Genomic DNA, 19,704 nt, shown 5'->3' with positions numbered 1-19,704 from the left:
CCCCCCCCCCCCCCCCATCATGCATTTTCAGTTTATTGATGCAGCCCTTTATAAGAGCTATGGCGGCTGCTGCAGTTATTCCCTCTCTGCACCAAGACCTGAACAGAAAAGACTTGTTCTAACAAAAAAAAAGAAAAGAAAAACCTCCTGTCTCTCAAATTCCCCAAACAAACGTCAGCCGCTCTGACAGCTGAGCAAAGGTCAAACAGCATTTGCAAATAATTCTCAGCGTTTAGTTCAACCTGATTGTGGAGCCAGATGGGAAGTGTTTTCCATGAAGAATCAATGAGTGTGAGGCCTTCAGACAATTACAAAGTCAAATTAAGACACTTCTCTGGGCTTGACAACTTCTTTGACAGCGTTTTAGCTGAAACACCATCGCACACGGCCGACGCTTAGCTCTCTCTCTCGCTCCCTCTCTGTCAGTCGGAGGCTGCAGAGAGTAGATTGATTATCTGGGTGCAGGGTTGGCGACCTCTGCCAACAAAGAGGTGACTAAACGCGAGGAAGCTCAGAGGCTTGTGGTCAAAAACGTTTCACACTCGAGGCTTTCAGTGTTTCCGCCGTGGTCCTCGTCCATCTGCTGTGCTCCAGCTCGACCACTCGCCCTCAGAGAGACTAAATTTACTCTTTGATGAAATAAGAAAAACTTTTGCTCGCCACAATCGGACCATTTGATCTCGTCATCAATCGGAAAATCATTAAAAGTCCATCACTTCTGGATCAAACGGGTTTAAAAATGAGTTTTTGGCTTTTGTGTGTGAGGGTGAGAGTAAATCCACCGTAATGCCGCAGACACCGCTGGAAATATTTCACCAGCAGCATCAATATCAGTCTGCAATTGCATCAGTCGAAGTCAGTAAAAGCAGCCATCTAAATCCACTCACTAAGGCCTCTACTGCCGTTCCTCTCCATCCCTCCATCAGAGATTAATGTTGCTCAGTTTTAAGGTTTTATCCTCCTCGGCAGACTCTCTTTAACCTGAAGGCACTGGACATGTTATCAGTCCGTCTCTGACAAAAGGCCTGGAAGCTACAGAGCCCTCAGAAAGTATTCAGACCCCTGTGTCGCAGCCTGATGCTAAAATCAATCAATAAATACTTTGTTATACAATTTTGCAAATTTATTAAGAAGGAAAAACTCAGCCGGAGTGACCGTCAGGTTCTTGGGAATCTTGTGAAGCCTCGACACAGTCCTGTCTCTGAGCTCTGCAGGCAGATCCGCCGCCTCATGGCGTCTGTGGTTTCATCCACGCTAACATGTTTTCATCACGCCTGGCGTCCACGCTACTCCAGAGTTGACTTCTGGAAACACTGCTGCTGTTGTAGTCTGTGCAGCCAGAGAGGGAGACTCTCCTCTCCCTCCTGATTGGATCCAATCAGTCATGATTACCAGTGGTGAATGCAACATGGATAACAAATTACAACCTTGTTGCCTTTGCTAGCAGCTGATGTTGAGTTAAATTTTGCATTTTAATGCTACAACTGTTTCTGTTTCTGTTTTCTCCTCGTTCGTAGTTTGTTTTTTTTCTGTGCCTAACCAACTGCAGAGTAAGACCATCTGCTTCCTGTTTACACTCTGCACACACACATGCCCAGTGTACGTGAATGATCATGTGATAATGTGTTTTCAGGTGTGTTAGTGTGGACGGAGATTATTTCTGATACGAGAGCGAAAACTGTCGTCTTTAAATCTGCATTTTAAAAATGAAAACACGTCGGTGTGGATGTAGCCTGATCTGTGTTGTCAGCTTTGAGACAGACAGGTGTGTGGCTTTTCCAATTCATGTAGAAACATCTCAGGATGATCAGGAGAAACGGAGGAAAAGAAAGTGAAGGGGTCTGAAAACTTTCTGAATGCTCTGCACAGACGTGGTGGAGCCACGTAGATCTCCATCCAACAGGATTATGAGTTTGACACGAGGGTTTACCGTCACACGTTACTCTGGTGATGTGTGAACGATGCTGCTCGTTAAGTTGCTAATCAGCAGCTGGATGATCGTGAATTTTAATTCTACAAGATTATCGTTTATCGTTTTTTGATGGTCCAGATGTGGAAATATTTGCAGATGTGGAGGAAAAAGGAATACAGATTTAATGGACACGACGAGGAACCTGAAAATATAAATCTAAGTTATTTGAATGAAATGAAATGATGTGAATGTGCACAAGGTTTTCAACCCTCAGTTAAACATCTGTGTATGAATAGATGGAGAAGAGCGTCAGCGCTCCAAGGTCCTAACAGCCGCGTTAATGGAACAAATCCTGAACAATGTATTGATCCGGTTAAACAAAAGTGGAATTTGATGGACTTTGTCACTGCTGTTATTTTTGTATTATCTGTGTTGTGTATGTCTGAGATCCTGTGGTGGGCAGTGAGCACAGTTAGCTTAGCATGTATTCGCTTCCCGTGAATCTGCACCGTGGAAAGTCAGAAGAAACCGTCAAACTGTGTCTGAGTTTCCATTTGACTGAAGTGACGACTCTTGAGAAGAACGTGTGTGATTTTCTTTGATGCAGATTGTGGGAGTCGAGTTTAAACGGCCAACACCTTTTATTTAAATTGGTGTTGCCACTGGAAACCTGTGGCAGGATAACGTGGACGTCTGCCCTGTATAGTCTGGGGTGTGTACTGTACATGATGTTCACAGTGGATATGGAGCCGGGGGTCATCGGGGGCCCGTAACTCCTTCCACGCCGCAGTGTGGACACACGGAGGAAGAGTGTGGAGGAGGCAGGAGAGGCTGTGTCTTCATTTCCTGTTTTTTTTTTCTCTGTGCGCTCGCAGATGGACAGAAGGACATAGAGGAGGAGCTGACGACAGGCCTGGAGCTGGTGGACTCCTGCATCCGGTCGCTCCAGGAGTCGGGCATCTTGGACTCGCAGGACGCCTCCACGGGAGACAGTAAGAGCAATGTCACGGTTAAGAAATGAGGAAGCTGTTTCTCTCCTGGTACTTTACTGAAAGCTGAGAGAGGGAATAGGTAAAAGTGCGATCGCGCAGCAGTGGGAGTGGATTCTCCACAGAACCGGAGTCTGGAGCTAATTAACTTGTTGACTGTGTTTGAGTTCACCAAGAAAATGTGATTCACAAAGGCAGCCTCCAATAAAACCCGAGTCAGTAATGTCTTACTTATCTGGTTCTACTCAAATGCCAAACACGATGTTGTTTTTTATTTTATTCCATCTAAAGTATAAATATGGTTTATGCTCATCCTAACTATTTATACCTTAAACATAAATCCACCTCTTCTCTGCTGCAGAGGGTTTTTCCCAGGTTGAAGCTGGATATAGTCAGAATCTCTACTTGGCAATACAGAGGGGGAAAAAAGTTTATTTGTGTTTTAAGAGTCGTTTTATTTTATTTGATCATTACCTTAAATTTAAGCCAGTTAGAGGATGTTCTGTCTGTCCAGTATTTACGCTCCTTCTGTTCCTCTTAAGGAAATATTTGGTCCTTTAGCAGCTAAATGCTCCACGTTGTTCACCAGCTAGATGCTACTTTTGTCGAACATTTGATGCTAGCCGAGTAGCACCATGTTTTTTTGTTCAGAGGTTTTTCTCTTGAAGGCAGCTGCCTGCTGCACCTTGAAACATGACCCGTGTCTTTTCCATAGTCGACCCCATGGGAGGGAAGTAGGTGTCAGGAGGCATGCAGAGACGTGCCAGTAGTTTGATATGCTAATCCATCCTTGCTGAGGTGTCAGCTGGCCTGCTGTTCACAGTGCAGAGAGGGGAGGCACAGGCACACACACACACACACACACACACTGGCTTGTACTTCCGTCTTTGTGAGGACACTCACTGACTTAATGCTTTCCTTTGGTCCTTATCCCAACCTCAACCATCGCAACTAAATCACAGACCGATGTTCTCCACCAACTCTTGGAAGTATTGTTAGCTAGCTTAATTAGCTAGCTTAATTAGCTAGCTTAATTATCTAGCTAGTTGCAGCTAATAAAATGCCGGCGACGGTTGTCGACAAAAATCAAGCCTGTTTTTGTTTCCCTCCGTCTGAAATCAAGGAGCCATTGTTTCAAAAAATTACTGAGCATTTCAAGTGGTACATCTGCCAACATCTGCCAGGAAATGGTCAATTTGTATTTGTTTGACTGTGGTTTAAAAAGAAACAAAAAAAAAAGAAAGCAGAGAGGAGCAGTCAGTGAAAAAATCCATCTGGCACACAAACCCACACTTGTTATTAAACACTAAGGAAAAGGATTACAGCCGTGTAAAGAAGCAGCTCAGGCTACACATATACACTGCATATGAAGACATACATACACACACCTGTAACACACACACACACATGCACACACACACACACACACACAGCATCATCCTTTACTCAAGCTGCTGAGCAGATTAGTACGACACAGCAGCAGAGTCCGCTGAGTGTCTTTATGTGTCATGCTGGGGTTGCTTACCAGCAGTGCATGTTAATCTGTGCGTGCGTGTGTGTGTGTGTGTGTGTGTGTGTGTGTGTGTGTGTGTGTGTGTGTGTGTGTGTGTGTGCTCATGTGTGTAGAAGACACACTGCACATGCCTCAGATAGGAATTTAAAAATAGACACATGACACATGAAATATTGAAATGTGTCAGTGGAGAACACTGGTCACTCAACTTGTGTGTTTCAGATGTGGTGTGTGATCACCGAGCAGGAGTGAGTGAGGTGCGTGTGTGTGTGTGTGCGTGTGTGTGTGTGTGTGTGTGTGTGTGTGCATTCAACTCTGAAATGATATTAAAAAGCACAGGCAGAAACCTTCTTATAGCGCCACATTACTTCCCTCTAATACACTAATACATCCCCTATACACACACACACACAAACACACACACACACACACACACACACACACACACACACACACACACACACTTTCCCTCACTCACTCACCTCAGATGGATTCAATGGAGCCTTCAATGTTTGCCATCTGAGTGATAATGTATTTATGAGGCCTTTCACTTCCCTAAAGGCTCTACTACCCATATGAAACAAACCTAAAGTGGCAAACAAAAACTGTGGAAAACATCCTCTGGCTTTGCACACACACACACACACACACACACACACACACACACACACACACACACACACACACACACACACACGCACGCACATCTGGGTTTGTGTGCGAATCCATCTAGAGTTAGAGTTATTACATTGCATTTTCTGCATGTGTGTGTCTCTTTGTGTGTATGTGTGTGTGTGTGTGTGTGTGTGTGTGTGTGTGTGTGTGTGTGTGTGTGTGTGTGTGTGTGTGTGTGTAGTCACCCAAGATGAGTCTCTATTGGACATGGAGGCTTTGACCTAGTAAACTCACCCAGTACCTTCAGCTTAATATCACATTTTCAATAACGCGCAATCACCAGCTCGACTGCCTACAGGAGACGTTTGCTGCTCTCAAAGTGAATCTTCACTTCAGTCGAGCTTTATTTTTCCAAAGCTCTTATCCACACTGACTCCGTTTGCCGTTAGGTGCTGACTTTTATCTGTCCCATGCAGTGGATATTGACCGCTGGCACTCTGTGATCTTTCTTTCTCTTGTCTTTAATAATAACAAACAGGCAGCGTTTCCTCTCGTTTCTGCTGCTCTCGGTTTGATTCTTCGACTGCTGGCATCAGTAGAGATTAAAGGGACCGCCAGTCATGATGGAGGACGGCTCAAGAACTTCTTTAAGAGCATAAATACTAAGCGCTAGGAACTTAGGGCTCTATTTAGAGCTGATGTAATGAAGTAAAGTTGTTCTCCGGTGCAGTGAGAAAAGGCAAACGGACATAAAAGTGGCTGCGTTACTGGAGCAAAGTGCTACTCGGGGACGTCATGTTTTAAGTGACATTTTGGGTAAAAAAATTAGTTTTATTTCTGTAATTAAAGCTGTTGATGAGGCACATCGTTGCTATCATCACCAAAAGTGAATAAATCAAGGGTGCATCAAAAATTTAACAGGACTTTAATAAGAGGGATGGGAGCGTTTTGGCTCCGGCGCAGCGAACAGCTCCCGCCCTCCTGTCCTCCTCAAATGATTCAATTAACTTAAATTAAATCCACTTCAAACTTTATGTGCCATCCAAGCAAATACACAGTTCACAAGTCTGCAACACATGTTGTAAATGTTGTTTCATTATCTTCCACGCATGTGTCCTTTCAATTACTTACAGCCTGTTTGTGTCACTCTCTGTCTGCACGTTTATACCAGAAATTAATTCATCTACGTTAAATTAAAAGAGGCTGCATGTAAAATTAGCAATACAGCATTTTATCTCAGTGTGCTGCAGGTGTGTGTGTGTGTGTGTGTTTCCTCTGTGAACCTGCTGTTAATCAGTTACAGTGTCAGACATAAATTATTACCACAAAAGCGAGACGTGAACATTTGTAGAGTTTAACAACAGTTTGAGATAACGTACCCGGAAAAAAATAAATGACATCCACATTCACAAATTGACCGCTGACGTAAACATTTAAGGGGCAAATACGGAGGCGTTTGTTTTTAAGGCACTTCGTTAGAGAATAAAAAACATTTGATGCCTGATTCACAAACTGAAAAGTCGGCTAACCGGCTGATTTGACGGCCGACCGGCTGCTAGCTCAGTAGTAGCTGACTGCGTGACCGTCCAGCTGGAGCCTGGCCGACGACCTTTGGCAGATTCTGGATGAGGGGCCTGAATGTAGAAGTAAGAGTGGTAGTAATAAAAACGAAACTGAAAGGTGTTACGCAGCAGTGTGTCAGTGATTCTCACACTTCAAATTTTTACCACAGTTGACAGATAACATCGCAAAGTGTAGATGGTGTGTAATGAGCCGAGGACTAAGCCGAGCCGTGGGTTATGTTTCACAAAATGAGAAAATAATAATAATAAATGGATCTGACTCCAAACACTTGGCCACTGGCGGCTTCTCCTTAGTTCTTTCTCAGCCCAAAGTCAGACGAGTTCACCTGCCTTAAAGGCCTCCTTTATATCTTATTATGTAGGTTTAAAGTGCTGCACACTGAAGAATGAGATTAGCCTAATATATCTTAATGCTGACATCAGTAATCTTCGCCTCTTTAGATGGTCACTGTGTCATAACCTCAACAGAAGTGACAGACCGGCTGTTGGACCTCAACCAGTCATAAGTTGCTGTCTTTAACCACCTGTGCTAATCTAAGCTAGCTGTTTTCCCTGTTTACAGTCTTCATGCTAAGCTAATCGACTCCTTACTCTATAGCTTATCGAGCTTTATTTTCCCAAAATCTCAAATTATGAACAGCACACTACAATTTATGCATCTATAAAGGCACAAGATACGCTGTTAACACATACTTCTGATTATTGCATCATCGTTTTATTGGCCTCAATCTAACACTCTCTACTCCTGCTGCTGAATTATACAAAGAAATATGGAGTGGAGAAGACGTGTAGTGGAGAGCGGCCAGGGAAGTGAAAGGGAGAGGGTGAGGAGGGGAGACGGGGAAGAAGTGTGTTTTTAAATGGAGGTCAGGAACAGGGTGAGATTCAAGGGTCGCGGAGCACGAGAGGAAAAGAGCGGAGAGAGGCTGGAATAACATAGTGGCTAAAAAGCAAATGGGTGTCTCAGAAAAGGAGGGCAAGGTATTCTATTTCATTCTATTTGAGCTTTCAGTCGTTTTTCTATTCTGTTCTTCATCTCAAGGTCGGTTACCAACTGAGACGGTTGCATTTGTTGTGTTCACATTCGTTCTTCTCCCATTAAAAGAGATAATAGGAAAACATTGTATAACATGTAAACTGGGTTACAAAAGGCTTTCAGGGCCGCGAACAATCTCCACACAAACACAGAGAGGCAAAACGTTATAAACAGTCACACCAAAGCAGCTTGACGGGAGTGAAACACCAAGTCTTAAGGTCGCTGTTGACAATGATCAGAAGTTTCGAGCCTTTGAGACGCTGATAGCACCCTCTCTTGACATCTCTCCAGCTCCGAACCCGAATTCCTCTTGTCACATAGAAAAAACAGAATTTCTGGATTTACATTAAAGAAACGACTGTGGTGTCATGTGTGTCTTCATCGTCCTTTATTCCTTTGTAAATTCTTCTTTCTTTTCTTTTTTTTTTTTCCATATAAGGACAAGGACTCCTGTCCCAAAGCGCTCTGCAGCTCAACAACCAGGATGCCTATGCAGCAGCTGGTTACCATAGTAACCAAGCTCTGGCACTTGGGGAAACAGTCATGGGCCGCGGCGGGCAGGTCGGAGGGGCAGTTCACAGCTACAATCAGGTACAAACATGCATGAATTCATCGCAGGATTTCTTTGTCCTTGTTTCCTTTTTCTCCATTTTTTATCTTTTTCTCCCCCCCGTCATTTCCATCTTCCTCCACCCTTCTGCTTCTTTATCCTTCCTCTCGCTATTCACCCGTCCTCCTCCTCTTCATGCCTCCGTCTCCCGTCCCACTCTGTGCTCCCTTAATCTTCCCCCTCTCTCTCACCCTTCTTTGTGCTCCCTTTGTCCCCTCGCTCCTTCCTCCCTCCTTTCTCCCGCATTCCTCCTTCATTTACATCCCTTTCTACTTCTCACTTGTTGCCACGACCTCCTCCTTCCCTCACTCCTCTCATGTCCCTCCCCACTCCCTTCCTTTTCAAGGTGACATCCAGCCGTGCAGCTGCCCAGTTAGTGGGGACAGACTCTCCCTCCCAGTCCCAGAGAGACTCATTTGCCCAGCAGGCCCATGGCAGCGCCTTCCATATGCCCACAGAGGGAGGATCTGCACCTGCTGGGCCATCCATGTATTACTCCTGCGCCACTTTGCCTGCACAGGTAAAAATCCCTGAAGAATTCCTCCAACCCTGCTTCCACCAGGTGGAGTCCAAAAGTTTCACAGTTTCTTTTCTGATGGTCCGATCCGTTCTGTTGCATTAAGGAAATACGACGCTTATCGACCCTCTGCAGACTCGCAGGGAGCCTCTGAACACACCAGCTGTAGCAGTACTTATTATTATATATTTGCTATCGCCACATAGCTAACGCTAGCATTAACTGCTGTTTTTACTCACCAGTCCAAAAGTATGTATCGCTTCTATTTCTTTCATTTCTTTTCACTTCCCGAGTAACTGTGGCGCCCAGTCTGTCCCTGACGAAGCCGTAACCTCTTATAAACACAATGATGAAGCTGGTAAGTTAACAGCTTTTATTGCTCACATCGGCCATGTAGCGATAGCACAACTTACAAATAGCTCCTTTTAATTAGAGACCTACCAGAATTTCAGATCAATTTATTTAGATGATTAGATGCTATTCTGGTTTTTGGATAACACAACTTCACACAGGCGTTACCTGTGTAGAGAGTTAGACGTCCTGAACCTCCAATCTCAAGTTGGTGCACCTGAGGGAACCACCGAGCCGAGCTTCGTGAAAACATCATATTTGCTGATGATGGATTCACTTCAGTTATTTCTTTGACTGTGAAAAAATGTTACAATAAACACATTCGAGTAGGAATTATTGATTATTGATTATTTCTCTAGACACACTTAGAATTGGACCAAGTTAAGTGAATCTGAGAGTAAATTTTGTGGTAATGGATCTTTAACACAAAACTATAAAGTAATTAATTTAAAGGGATTCTTAAATAAGTTTTTAAACCCTTATGTTAGCATGGACCTTCATGGACGGAGGTTAGCTTGTTCGAAGTCTTTATTTAGTTTTTGTTTCTCTCATAATCTTCATTTTGACATTTGAACACATTTGCATTAATTAGAAATGAATAACGGTGGTAAGTTACGGCTCCGTTTGAACTGGAGGTGAGAGGATATTACAGCACAGCAGGTTGATTAACGAGAGCTACTGTGCGTTCCCAAGTGTTGTGGAGAGCTTTATTCATTTTTTTTTGAGGACAGTTGTGTTTTGCACTTCTTCAGTGATTACCCTCTTACCGTACAAATAGCCGCACCAGGACACTGATAATGAGCCCACAGACAGCTGCAGCTGTCACATGACTCCCGTCTTGCAGGATTTACTCGTCCCTCTGGAGTTTATCACGCTTATCATTTCTCCAACTCGCAAAGATAGAACAAACGTAAACCCTTTAGTTTGTTTGCGGTTCGTCTGCTGGATTTGAAAAGGACATTCATGTAACATCATTACCGACCTACATTCATGTCCAGGATTACAAAAAAATTCCTACCAGACCATAAATGCAGCACGGCAGTTGCGGCTAAACCAAGAAAATCATTAGTTTTAACCAGATGAGTTTCGGGCCAAAGGCTAACGGTCCACCAAATCTCAGCCCAGCGACCTCCACATCCTCCTCACAAATACACTGACATATACAAATAAAGACGTTTTTATACTTTGTTGACTGATGTTAAGAATCTAGGAACCAATAAACAAATCCTGTTGTCGATTATATACTGACCTAACGGAGCAGATTACAACTCTCAGCTGTGCTGCGGTGAACTACTTCACCACCAAAGTATTAGTTATATTTGGGGCAGATGTTGAGTGCTTTATACAATATAAACACACGGCACCTCAGTGCTGCGGAGGCCGAGCTGTGCCGCCCGCTCTTCATCCGACTTCCTGCTTTGTTGGTAGCAACTGAAAGAAAAAGCTTATCCTGCATCTTTCTTGCAATTAGTACAATGGGATTACTGTATATGATTTGCAAGCAGTTCCTTGTATGGGGTCGGTCAACAGTGCAGCCACAATGCAGCAAACTTGTGTTAAATCTTGGCCTCTTAGGCGATGATTTACTCTTTTATTGCTTCTTTTGCTGCACTGTGATGAATTCATTTTCCAGGCTCAGAGCTTAGGATTTTAAGAGTCCCGTGTTAATCATGTCTTTGAATTCATTTAAAAAGATTTAACAGCACTGTTCCGCTGTATCAGAAATTGGCAGCGTCCTCACTTTCGCACGTCTTGACCAAGCTCATCCAAATTAATGGAGTGTTTAAAATTGTACCTTCAGCCCTGCAACTGCAAGACCTTGCAAATATTTCTTCAACTTATTTCCCCATTTGGCAACGGAATGAAAAAAATGCATGTTGAGGATCCTGAGGAAACTTCATTTGGCGGCCCATTGCTCGCAGACGCGTTTCAAGTTCATTTGGTTGTAAAAGTTCAGAGTCATCCCTTTATGTTTGGTCTAATAACTCCGAGCTCTTCATCGAGATGTTATCACAGATTAGAGTCTGTGCTCTCTGGTTTCCAGCTCCGGGGGGGGGGGGGTTGTTCATGTCTCTGAAAATAATAGCATGAATAAGAGGGAGCGGATGAATATTTCAAGTGAGTGACATTCCCTTTTAATGAAGTACAACTCTTCTATTACAGCGTGTCAGCTCCCCTCTGCAGGCGGTGGGATCCCCTACCAAGCTGCAGCGCCTGGGATCAGCCTCCTCTGACATGCCCAGCTACGCCACGCTACAGAGGGTGTCCTCACCCAAGCAGTCACCCAGCCGGCTCGCCAAGTCCTACAGGTTGGTTCGATTTCAGTCCGACCAAATGATTTAATAAGGTCTCATTGCCAGGAGCACGTTACGTAAGAGTTTTACTGGTCCCGAAGGTCAAAAGAAGATATTTGCAGGAGGTCGATACGGCTGTTGATCAATACCAGTGACTCAACAATGACTTCACCTGCTGCTGAGATCTCTGCCTTTGAAAAACACTCTGGAGCCTGTTTCACAACGAAAGCTCAGTGTTGTATAAGTCATGTTAGACTCCTGCGCCGCTCCTTTAAAAGGTTTTACGTTATGCTTCATCACGCCTCAGCCTGCGACGTTATGAGAAAGAAAGCAACCAGCATCGACGTGCTGCATGCTGAGTATATCACGGTCACCGGTTCGATCCCCGGCTCCTCCTGGTCCACATGTTGAAGTGTCCTGGGGCAGGATACTGAACTGCATGAGTGTGTGTATTAGTGTGTGTATGGGTGTGTCAGTGAGTGGGTGTAATATCAAGCGCTTTGAGTGGTCGATAAGACTAGAAAAAAGAGCTTTATAAGTGCAGTGCATTTACTGTTTACCTTAGTTCAACTGTTAAAGCCACGACTCAGCACACGTGTGGTTTCTGAATATGTTCCTGTCCCTTTGCCGTTTTCCTAATGCTGGTTTTAGACTCTGAATGTGCTGGTCTCACCTGTTACTGGGTGTTGACTCTGTCCAGAGTTTTTCCCCGTCAGAGACAATTAAAGGGATTAAATTGTTCTGTGCATTGATTGGAGGCTTAAGTGCACAAGTACATATTAGATGAAAACGCCTGAAGCACAGTTTTACAATGTTAAACAGATAACAGACTGCCGGTGGGCCAGTCGATACAAGCTCATGCTGTGTAGCCAAATGTTGTTCAAACCCACAGAATTTTATTTTAAATTCCCGTGCAGATCCTAAAGTTTCCAAAATAAACAAATATGAAATATATATATGTATGAAATGATGCTCAAGACGTCCAGAGTGCATCTGTCTGATGGAGTCATAGGGGTTTAATATTTCTCTTGGTGTTAATATTATATAGTTTCAGTACCGAGCTGGAACAATCTGATACAAAACATATATCATTTTTGTCAGGCAGTGTGACAGTTTTCTCATCCGCATGGCCATAAATTTCATCACCTGCCCCTGACTGTGAACGTCCACACAGACTGCGTGCAGCCCAGACTTTATGACAGCACGGACTGTGCACACAGATTTGTGCACGTTGACCATATGCCCCGACAATCATGCATGAAAATATCTGAGTTTGCTTCATGTGTGCATCCGCTGTCCGCCGTGTTTTTGGAGTATATCAGTCCCTTTTAATAAGACTTAAACAACCTTAAAGCGACTTAAGGGGAAATCACATCAGGGAATTGTTGAAAGGGGTGAAAAGGAATAAAGTTTGGGAACGTAGCTGTAAAAAAAACCAGTATGGGTCAAGATCCAAATGTGCACAGAGGACATTACGAGCCTTTAAAACCAGTTTTGAAGTATAAAACAGAGCCGTATGAACAACAGTGAAACAAACTCTCCAACACCTTTGTTCCCTCCTGCCGCAGCACGTCATCGCCCATCAACATGGTAGCATCGGGCGCCGCCGGCTCCTCCTCACCCCTCCCCATGGCAGCCTCCCCGGGCGGGAACCACACCTCGTCGCCCATCCACCAGCTCAGCTCGGTGGTGGGAAGCTACGCCACGCTGTCGCCCACCAAGCGCATGCTGCATCACATCGGACCAGACAGCTACAAGATCTCCCACGAGCTCTACGCCAACGCAACCCTGCAAAGGCCTGGTAGCCTGGCAGGTAGAGGTCAAGACCATTTTATTATTACTTTTTTTAATGTGTGAGTGTGTGTGTGTGTGTGTGAAGTGCCGTCATGTCATTTACTGTCATATTAAATTTAATGTAGTTTAATGTAGATAGTCCTCTCTTTCTAACAAGAACAAAATGAACATTCACCTGCCATAGAATAATAATATTAGTGCAGATGTTCCTTAATGACCAATCTCATTAATTGCATCGTTTCTTAGAATAACCTAAATGTCTGCTTAATTGAAATTCCCATTTTAATACCTTTCGTTCAGTGAGATTATATATTACAGGTTTTCTTTAGGTCCTAATATTTCTGCTGCAGTTCCATTATGTTAGTTTGTGATAGTTAAAGGTCAAGTGAACTTTGCATCTACAGGTGATTAGTGTTCATCAGCATGAGCAAAAGGACACAAAAGAAAACACAGTTTTTATTAAATTTGCTCAAGGTTTTATCTAAAATTTATCAGATTGTCCTGGTGAATTTCTGAACAGTTCATGAATTAAAAACAGTTTGACTTTGTTTAGAGCTTTATCAAAAGGTGGATTTGTCATTTTTGAAAAGTATCTTTTATTTAGTTGAATTAAATTTGTTCATATCAAATACAAAGTGATATAAACTACAACGACAAACCTTTTAAAAGAGTTATTTTTATGTGATCATATGATATCAATCATCATATCATTATGCAGTGTCGCACTTCGATGTCAGTGTTTTATTGTCAATATGGTATCTGTACCTGTATCTGGAGGAAAATGTTTTCTGAGTGATCAAATAAAAATACAGCAGATTTCAGGTAAAAACACTCAGAGAAACCAAAATCCTGCAAGGTTTGGATGGTGGGTCCAGGTGGGCGGGGCTTGGTGACTGCTTTGTTGTGACATCACAAAGTTCCAGAAGTCCTGACGGCTGGTTTTAAGGCTCAGTTTCTGAATACAGGCTGTGTGCATTTCTCTGTGGACTGAGGCTTTGATACTTTCACAGTATTAATATAGAAGCTAGAGCTGATCTATAATCACACACAGACCTTTATATAATATGGGACCTTTAATATCAGTTGCACATCCCCCTGCAAATACATGCCAGCCTGAGTAGTTTGACATGAAAATTTATTCTCATGTGTTTATCTGTCTGTGTCTTTTGCAACTTCATTGAATTTTCGACGACCGGTGACTGAACTGGCTGCCGTGTTTACAAGATAATGTCTGATTCAGAGTCGAGCTCTTCCTGTAAGCTACTGTTTAAATGGCTTATTTTATTTTTATGGTGTATGTAACTACAGCAAAAGCAGCCCGGCGCTCTTTGATGATGAATGGATACTCTTGCCTTTTTAAAGTTTAAAGAGGGTAAAACATGAAAGCATTTCTATAAATGTTTTATGAAGTCATTTAAAAGACAATACTGACTTCGGTGGCCTAAATTTCATTTGCTTTCTAATTTGTATTCTCTATGTTTCCACCGCTTACCGATCACATTGATATCTCCAGAGAATGTTACGGTACATCCCCTCAATTATCCGTCTATCCATCAATCCCTCTGTCAGTATATCTTACCTCTGTGTTTCCCCTGCGTTGTCCAGGCTCCAGAGGTTCCTACAGCAGCCAGCACAGTCACCTGGGCTCCGAGCTCCGGCCCCTGCAGTCTCCTGAACACCACATCGACCCCATCTACGAAGACAGAGTCTACACCAAACCCAACCTTAGAGGACAAGGTAAGCAGACGTGGGGATATGGAGGCTGAGGGGAAATAAAGACATGAGATAGAAAGTTATTTGTTTAAGGAGGTTAAAAGTGATATCTACAAGCGCAGAGTCTACAACACTGAATCCCATAAGACACGGGGAATAGGAAGGAGGATTCACAGAGAGAGATTGAGCAGAGAGCAAACGTCTGACGGCCAGTGAGTTTTCACAGACAGTACAGGAAGACGGTTGCAGATTCGCAACTAAGGTATTAAAGTGAGATGGAGGAAAAGGAGGAAGGAGGATGGACACAGAAGACAAGTAGGTTTGTAATATATTTTCAGTGATTAACAAATAATTCACTTTATAGATCATATACATACGAAGAACCTTTGGGTTGCCAGGTTATGAGGAATCTCCCCTGCAGAGTCATTAAGTCATTAATAAAGTTTTTAATAAAGTGTTTGGAGCTTCTGAATTTCTAATAAACCATCAAGTCTGCAGATGTAAAACACTTTTAAATAAACAGATTCCTCACTGTGGAATAAACCAAAGTCAGATGCAATAGTAAATGTTAGTCAGTAATAAGATGTGCAAAAAATAAATCTGAGAAAACAACCTGATGATGTCATCATAACCCTGATGATGTCATCTGGGTAATCTCTCAGCATAGCCATGGAGAGTAAAGATTCTTCACAGAGAACCTGAGCTGTGGAGATTTGCCTTTCCCAGGCAGGAGAAGTCTGAGGAAAGATGCGGGTTGAGTTGCATTATGGGAATTGTAGGATCCAGAATTTCTGGAGCCTGGAACTAAACACTCGGGACATCTCCGTGTCTGCTGCTTCGATTTTGCCTCTTGCAAACCTCCCAGCTTTGTGGAATTGCAGTACTAACCTGCAAAGACGAAGCACATATCACACTGGAGGGAGAAAAAAAAACAACAGAAACAACAATCAGGAGCATTTTCATAGAATAAAAGTTGTTCTTAAGGACTTTAAACTGGATTTATGAAGGTGCCTCATTAGACAGAGTTAGAAGCATAAAGGGAAAATGATAAAACCACTGGTAACGTGGAGAATCGGAGTGAGACTGTGAAAAAGTCTTCAAATGGTCCAACACTAGAAATAGCTGCAGCTGCTGTAACTCACCCACTGAACCATCTAAATTTAAAAATCAAGAGTGCACGCAGACATCACATGATACCCCAGTAAAGTGGTGGATCAAAGAAATACTTCACAGCGCAGACGGGCAGAACAGAAAAAGACACAGCTTGGTCCCACTTAAAAAACTAGGTGTTTTTTAATAGTGTGGTTTTATATTAATGGCTGCTATACATAAGAGACTTCTTCCTACCATCTGATCATGTAGCGCTATTTACCAGATCAGGTAGGCAAATCCAATTGGGGTCTCAATGGCAATTTGTCTCTCAGTCACAGTCTGTTAACTAATTAGTTTCAAGGCTGAAAATTAATCTCAATTAATCCCACGGGCGTTAGCTTGGGTGCTTTGAAATCAAAGCAAATCAACCGTGTCCTTAAAATGTTTTCGACGTTGTGCCGCCGGTTCGGTCGCCTGAACGTTGAGAGAAACACACAAAGAGTGGAATATGAAAGAAAACCTCACACTTTGTCCTCAAGGTTTTGTTCCAGTAAAGAGAAATTCACCCTAATAATTAAAAGGTTTGAGGTCTTTTTTTTTTTTTGTTTTGTCCCTCTGGCTCCCCGTACGCAATAACAGTCTTCATCTTCGTCTTTGTGTGCGCAGATGTCATTCACGACTCACGACAGCAGCAGCAAAAAAATAAATAAAGAAATAAAACCCCCACACTGTCTGTCAAAAATAACACAACAGCTTAGATCTGCCTTTCACTTCTTTTTATTTTTCTGTGCAACACAAAGTAGCTGTTGACGCCTGGCTGTGATTCAAGGTCAGTTCAAATAGTTTCAAGATGACGAACAGAGTTGGAAACAAAGCAGACAACAATTCACAGCCGACTTCACATCACAGGTGAATTTCCTCAGGCCTAGTCAAGGTCCCTGCAGTTATCTAGTTACACACACACACACACACACACACACACACACACACATACAGTGACCCACTTCACCTCCCTCGCAGCGAGCCGGTGGAACTGCCCCAATGTTTTTCCTGAACTGAATCCCTCTCTCTGTTTGAGACTGATGAAGGAGGTTGCGAAGGGTCCATCACACACTCGGGCGCCGAGACCCCCGAAACCTCCGGGATCAACGTAACGGCGGCTGCTGTTCAACTGCTGATCCTGTTTTGTAATACGCACAATTAAGGAGAATGTAAAGTGGAAGGTTAGAGGAGCGATATACGGCTGCATGAGGAGGAGATTAGTTTAGGTCATAGAGTGCCACAGGAAACGAGTCCTTAAACCTGAGAGATTATTCAGCTTCTCAGCGTTTGTGTTGACCACATAAGGTCTGCGTTAAACGTCATCACGCCCCACATCACGAAACACTGATCTACGCACCAGTCCACCTCCTGGTGATCGAATTTAGGCTTCAAATAATGACAAAGTGGTTTTCATTTCTGATGATCAAAAGTCTTTTGTTTGTCACAGAGTTTATTTCACTGAACCACCTGAAGGGATGATGATCTGTTGTAAAATGATGAATACCCATCATTATTATTATTATTATTATTATTATTATTATTATAATTATTATTATTATTATTATTGTTGTTGTTGGGGGTCATGGGGCCCCTCTAGTTTGTTAACCCTGAAGTCGGGGACATTTATCTCTAAAACCTTGATTCCCAGCTGCGGCGGGTTTTACATGCGACCTGTGTCCTGTGTTTATTTTTCTGTTAACGATGTCTGTGTGCCTGATTTGATTTTGTGCTTCAGTCTGTCTGTGATTTTACACCCAAATGAAGATCTGAAACTCATTTGGTACGATCACATTCATCACCTGAACTTACTCCACCTGTTCAGTCGGAAGTTTGTCTCATTTATTCACTTTTATTTATTTTTTGCTTCTTCCCTTTCTGCTTTTTTTCTTCTGTGCTGTTTTGTTCCATTGGTGCTGGTGTTGTTGCTTTTTACTTATTGTGCGTGTGTGTGTGTGTGTGTTTGTGCGTGCATGTGTGTGTGTGTGTGTGTGTGTGTGTTTACGTGCATCCTCGTGTTTGGTTGCGGTTTCTTTGTCCCCTGACCCTTGGCCACTCCTCGGCTACATCAAACCCAGTGGTGAACCAGTTGTACCAAGAGGTCCTCAACTATCTGCTCTGTCCCTACGCTCCTCTTCCCGCTTTAGCCCCGCCCTCCCCCGGTGTCGACCCAATCCCCTTGCAGCGAACGGGAAGCCAGAGCGCCACCGCCACTTTTCAGAGAGGCAGCTTCGCCACAGGAGGCGGGGCGGCCGACTACGCCAACCCGTACCGCACTCTGCAGTTCTGCCCGTCCACCGAGTCGCCTTACAGCAAGTCGGGCCCCGCCCTCCCGCCCGAGGCCGCCCTGGGCCGGTCTCCATCCGTGGACAGCATCCAGAAGGACCCAAGGTGAGGAAAAAACTAAACATATTCACTTGGATTAAGCTCTGGCTTGTTGATGAAGCCCTTTGTTCTGCTCCCTTTCCACTTTCACTGAACTTACTGAGGGCCAGATTCACCAAATCAAAGATATATCAATAACAATAACCTGGAGAACATTAACCTTTAACTGTGACAAAGAAAAAGAGCTTTAAGTGCAATCCACAAAAGAGTGTCCAAGTTGGAAGTGTGACATGGTGACACCAAAACAGTTTGTAGCACCTCGACAGATAATTGACTGTCAGGATTTGACGGTCGAGTTTCAGTAAACGGCTGAATCTGGGCTTTAGTATGAGGCACACATCACGCCACATCTTTCACTGTCCTCTCCGGTTTGCCTGGTGTTGGGGGCTTGTTCACACTGCCGTATGAATGCCTGCACACACCTCTCGGGCCAATTTAAGAGTTTGCCATTGCTGTTAGTGACAATCAGTCCCAGTCTGTGCAGTAGGAAGGAAGACACAGTTAATGTGGAAAGTCTGCATGAAGTCTGCTTTCAGACCGAGAGAGCTCGGCGTGAAGTGTGAGTGTGTGAGAGAGAGAGAGAGAGAGAGAGAGAGAGAGAGGCAGTGACAGACGAAAAGAGTAAGAGAGAGATCCACACAGAGACAGAATAATAGCTTTTTTTTTATATCGTTCTTTGGTCCTAGTTCAAATTAAGTTTGAAACACTACTCCAATTGTGTGGCTTTCTCTTTGTTAGCTTCTTCTCTCCGACTAATGACTACACAGACTAGCTGTCAGAGTCAGGAGCAGCCTAATTAAAGCTGAAGTGTCTCTCTCTGTGACACTTCAACTCAGGTGTAAGCAGGACCCACATATTTATATATTATATTATTTTCTCACATATTAAGTATTTTCTAATGAGGAAGTCACTTTGTGCTGAATCGCTTCAGTGTATGGAAACATTTGGAAACACCAGAGTGTGTCGTTAGCGCAGGTGACTCTGGTCGTTGTTGCCATCGCTCTTTCCTCCACCCATCGTCCAAGTGTTTATTTTCTCCGTGCACATTGCACTCACATCTGTTGTCTGTTTGTTCACTCTCGAGCTCTGGCATCATTGTCGTGCAGCTTCCAGCATCCGCACATCTGCACCGCTACGTTGAAAGGACTGACCGGTGATGCATGGCATTTTGCTTTACATTCACAACATGCACACGTCAGTGCTATTTCAGTAGCTTTGTTGTCCACATTGCGTTAAAGGGAGGGTCCCCCCCCCCCCCCCC

At 43.6% G+C, this 19,704-nt stretch overlaps 1 protein-coding gene across 3 annotated transcripts in view; it reads left to right on the top strand.

Annotated features, from left to right (window-relative positions):
• ctnnd2b (catenin (cadherin-associated protein), delta 2b) overlaps positions 1-19,704 on the top strand; it is a 159,641-nt gene that overhangs the window by 78,546 nt on the left and 61,391 nt on the right. For all 3 annotated transcript variants that reach the window (XM_087173420.1, XM_087173422.1, XM_087173421.1), the window contains 7 exons: positions 2,788-2,904; positions 8,088-8,239; positions 8,605-8,778; positions 11,290-11,435; positions 12,989-13,239; positions 14,820-14,951; positions 18,206-18,449. In XM_087173420.1, the coding sequence (XP_087029546.1) occupies positions 2,788-2,904; positions 8,088-8,239; positions 8,605-8,778; positions 11,290-11,435; positions 12,989-13,239; positions 14,820-14,951; positions 18,206-18,449 (1,216 nt within the window). The remainder of the gene's footprint in view (positions 1-2,787; positions 2,905-8,087; positions 8,240-8,604; positions 8,779-11,289; positions 11,436-12,988; positions 13,240-14,819; positions 14,952-18,205; positions 18,450-19,704) is intronic.

This window comes from Seriola lalandi, unplaced genomic scaffold (assembly GCF_002814215.2).
Source record: "Seriola lalandi dorsalis isolate HSWRI2012SDOR001 ecotype SW California unplaced genomic scaffold, Sedor1 jcf7180002054208, whole genome shotgun sequence".
NCBI classification, from domain to species: Eukaryota; Metazoa; Chordata; class Actinopteri; order Carangiformes; family Carangidae; genus Seriola; species Seriola lalandi.
This window is presented reverse-complemented; position numbering and strand designations above follow the sequence as displayed.